At 50.7% G+C, this 2,805-nt stretch overlaps 1 protein-coding gene across 1 annotated transcript; it reads left to right on the top strand.

Annotated features, from left to right (window-relative positions):
- The first annotated feature begins 543 nt into the window (after positions 1–543).
- On the top strand, positions 544–2,422 carry LEP (leptin). The gene is made up of 2 exons (XM_016213328.2): positions 544–687; positions 2,063–2,422. Exons 1-2 carry the CDS (start codon positions 544–546, stop codon positions 2,420–2,422), a joined length of 504 nt encoding a protein of 167 aa, XP_016068814.1.
- The last annotated feature ends 383 nt before the right edge of the window (positions 2,423–2,805 follow it).

Here is a 2,805-nt window from a genome sequence, read left to right as displayed (position 1 = left end):
CAATCTCTAACAATGGGGTAGTAATAGCATACGTGTCACCATCCTTTACAGCTCTTTCACATGCATTATGTATTCCGGTCCTTATAAGAGCCTGGAGATAGGTATATTGCAGGGGATAAAAGGTAAGTTCTTAGCAGTTCTGTGATTCGCCTAAAGTCTTACAGCTGGTCTGCGGCTGGATTTAAACCAGACCTTAAAAGCCCACTCTCTTCCTTGAAGCACACAGACGTCACATCATCACCATCACGTCCATTTGCTCACACCCTGGCTTACTGCTCTGTGGTCTCCAGCATACTTCCCCGTGGTTTTATTGACCAGGCCTCACCTCTCCCGAGGAAGTGCTTTTTATTAATGCATTTCTAGATAATGAATTATCTTTGACTCGGAGGAGGTGATAGCCAGGGCACAAAGCTAATCTCATTTTTATCCACATCGGATAATGTGGTTGGTAACAGGTCATATGGGTGTTTTCTGAGACAGCAGCGACTTGCAATGTGTGGTTCCTTTTGTTTTCAGGCCCAAGAAGCACATCCGGGAGGGAAAATGCGTTGCGGACTCCTGTGCCAATTCCTGTGGCTTTGGCCCTATCTGTTCTGTACAGAAGCTGCGCCCATCCAAAAAGTCCAGGATGACACCAAAACCCTCATCAAGACGATTGTCACCAGAATCAATGACATTTCACACACGGTAAGGAGGATCTGGGGAGACAAAATAGAAGTTGGCCAGCCCATGGGGAAACTGGGACCCCAGAGCTTAGCTGAGGCCTCTGCAGTGATGTGTAGGGGCCTTGGTGGCCTTGATTCCTCCTACTGTAGGAACATCTGCCTCTTCTCTTCCTCCTGCCAGTCTCCACCTTCTTCCTCCCTAACTGGAATCCTGGTGCCTAGGACCAGAGGGAGGTATAAAGGTCCTTGGTCCCATTGGCAAGTGACCAGACCCCAGCAGCATCCCCTCTGGGAACTCCATCCATCTATGTCTAGAATGTGCTTATCAGGAGGCAGTCCTCCTAGTTGTAGCTGAGCCCTGCCCTTAGAAGCTCTCCCTGTTATTGCTAGTCCTGCCGGCCAAGGCCACACAAAATAGCAAGTCTCCCTTCTTTCGCATACAACCCTCTGGGTATTTGCAAACAGCTAGCAATGCCCCTTGGGTCTTTGCTCTGGGATCCACAGGCCTAGACCTTCAGCCATTTCCCACTTCTCTTCGCACCTCTGTTCTCTATCTGCAGACTCTTAAGCTAGTTCCTCAATGTCTTTAAGCCTTGGTTTCATCATCTAGAAAATAGGACTCATAATATAGTCTTCATAAGGTCATTATGAGATTAAATTAGAGAAAGCAAGTGACCTCCCAACCCCCTTGCAGAACAGAACGAAGTGTGCCCTCGTTAAACGTTTATGGCTGTAGTTTTTGGTAGTCCCCAGCCTTAAAAGCCTGCCTTTGCCCTGCATCGCTTTCCATGTCTCCTGTTCACTGTGGACACCTGACAGTGGCCTTGGGAAGGGAGAAGTTGAGTTGCCAGAAGCAGGGACTAGAGTCCTGGGCATTTTACAGAGAGAAACCCTAAAGTCTCCTTGCTTTCAAAATTATCATTGCCAAGGCTGCATATGATAGGTCCAGAGTATCCCTCTTGTGGGTGCAGGGAGTGCTGTGGGCAGTTGGGAAGGGGAACCCCTTCTAGTAGCTAGAGTTACTGGAGTACAAGAGAGAGGCTCGGGAAGGGGCATTTATGGAGGATCTCAGTGCCTGGGAAGAGACAACTCGGTAAGAAACAGGGAGTTGTGGCTGGTTCTATAGCAGAGGCCATTTGGAGAAGAGAAGGTTGGTCTGAAAGTAGAGGGAAGGGTGGTTTGGGAAGGGCAAGAGGACAAAAGTCCAGGAGGCCAGCTTGAGGCTTGGCAGCCCCCTGGGCACAAGAAATAAGGGCCTAGGCCAGAATGGTACAGAAGGGGGAAAGGAAGCAACCAAGGGAACGGACCCCCATACTTGATAGAAAGGCCGAGGGCTTTAGAAAATTGATTGTCTCCCGCCTTGCTGAGCTGTTGCTGCCCCTCTTCCTCCTGCACAGCGGTCAGTCTCCTCCAAACAGAGGGTCACCGGTTTGGACTTCATTCCTGGGCTCTACCCTGTCCTGAGTTTGTCCAAGATGGACCAGACATTGGCGATTTACCAACAGATCCTCACCAGCCTGCCTTCTGGAAATGTGCTCCAAATATCTAATGACCTGGAGAACCTCCGGGACCTTCTCCGCCTGCTGGCCTCCTCCAATAGCTGCCCCTTCCCCCGGACCAGGGGTCTGAAGACCTTGGAGGGCCTGGGTGATGTCCTGGAAGCTTCACTCTATTCCACAGAGGTGGTGGTCCTGAGCAGGCTGCAGGGGTCTCTGCAGGACATGCTACAGCAGCTGGACTTCAGCCCTGGGTGCTGAAACCTTGAAGCCTTGGAGAGAGCCTGTGTGGACATCTTTTATCCGGGCCTCCAGTCCCTTTCTCTCTCACTCCTCCAAGCCACCCTTCCAAAGGTCAGTTCTGCCTGGGCTTGGCCACAGCCAGCCGCCAGTTGTTCAGGCTAAAGGATCCCCCGAAGCACAAGACTGACAGCGTGAGCGCATGCTGCCCCAGAGTCAGGGTGGGTCTGCACACCAGCCTTGAGAAGCACCAAGTTTTTAAATAAATGAATAAATAAATAAAACCCAAGCAAACAAAGACATGCAGCTCAATAACAGGCTCAACCAGATACGCAGCCTCGAAAAGACAGGACTGTTCTTGTTGCGGGCACAGAGAGTCACCTCTGCAGTACATTAGGACCTGA

Source organism: Miniopterus natalensis, chromosome 10, assembly GCF_054644295.1.
Source record: "Miniopterus natalensis isolate mMinNat1 chromosome 10, mMinNat1.hap1, whole genome shotgun sequence".
NCBI lineage: Eukaryota > Metazoa > Chordata > Mammalia > Chiroptera > Miniopteridae > Miniopterus > Miniopterus natalensis.
This window is presented reverse-complemented; position numbering and strand designations above follow the sequence as displayed.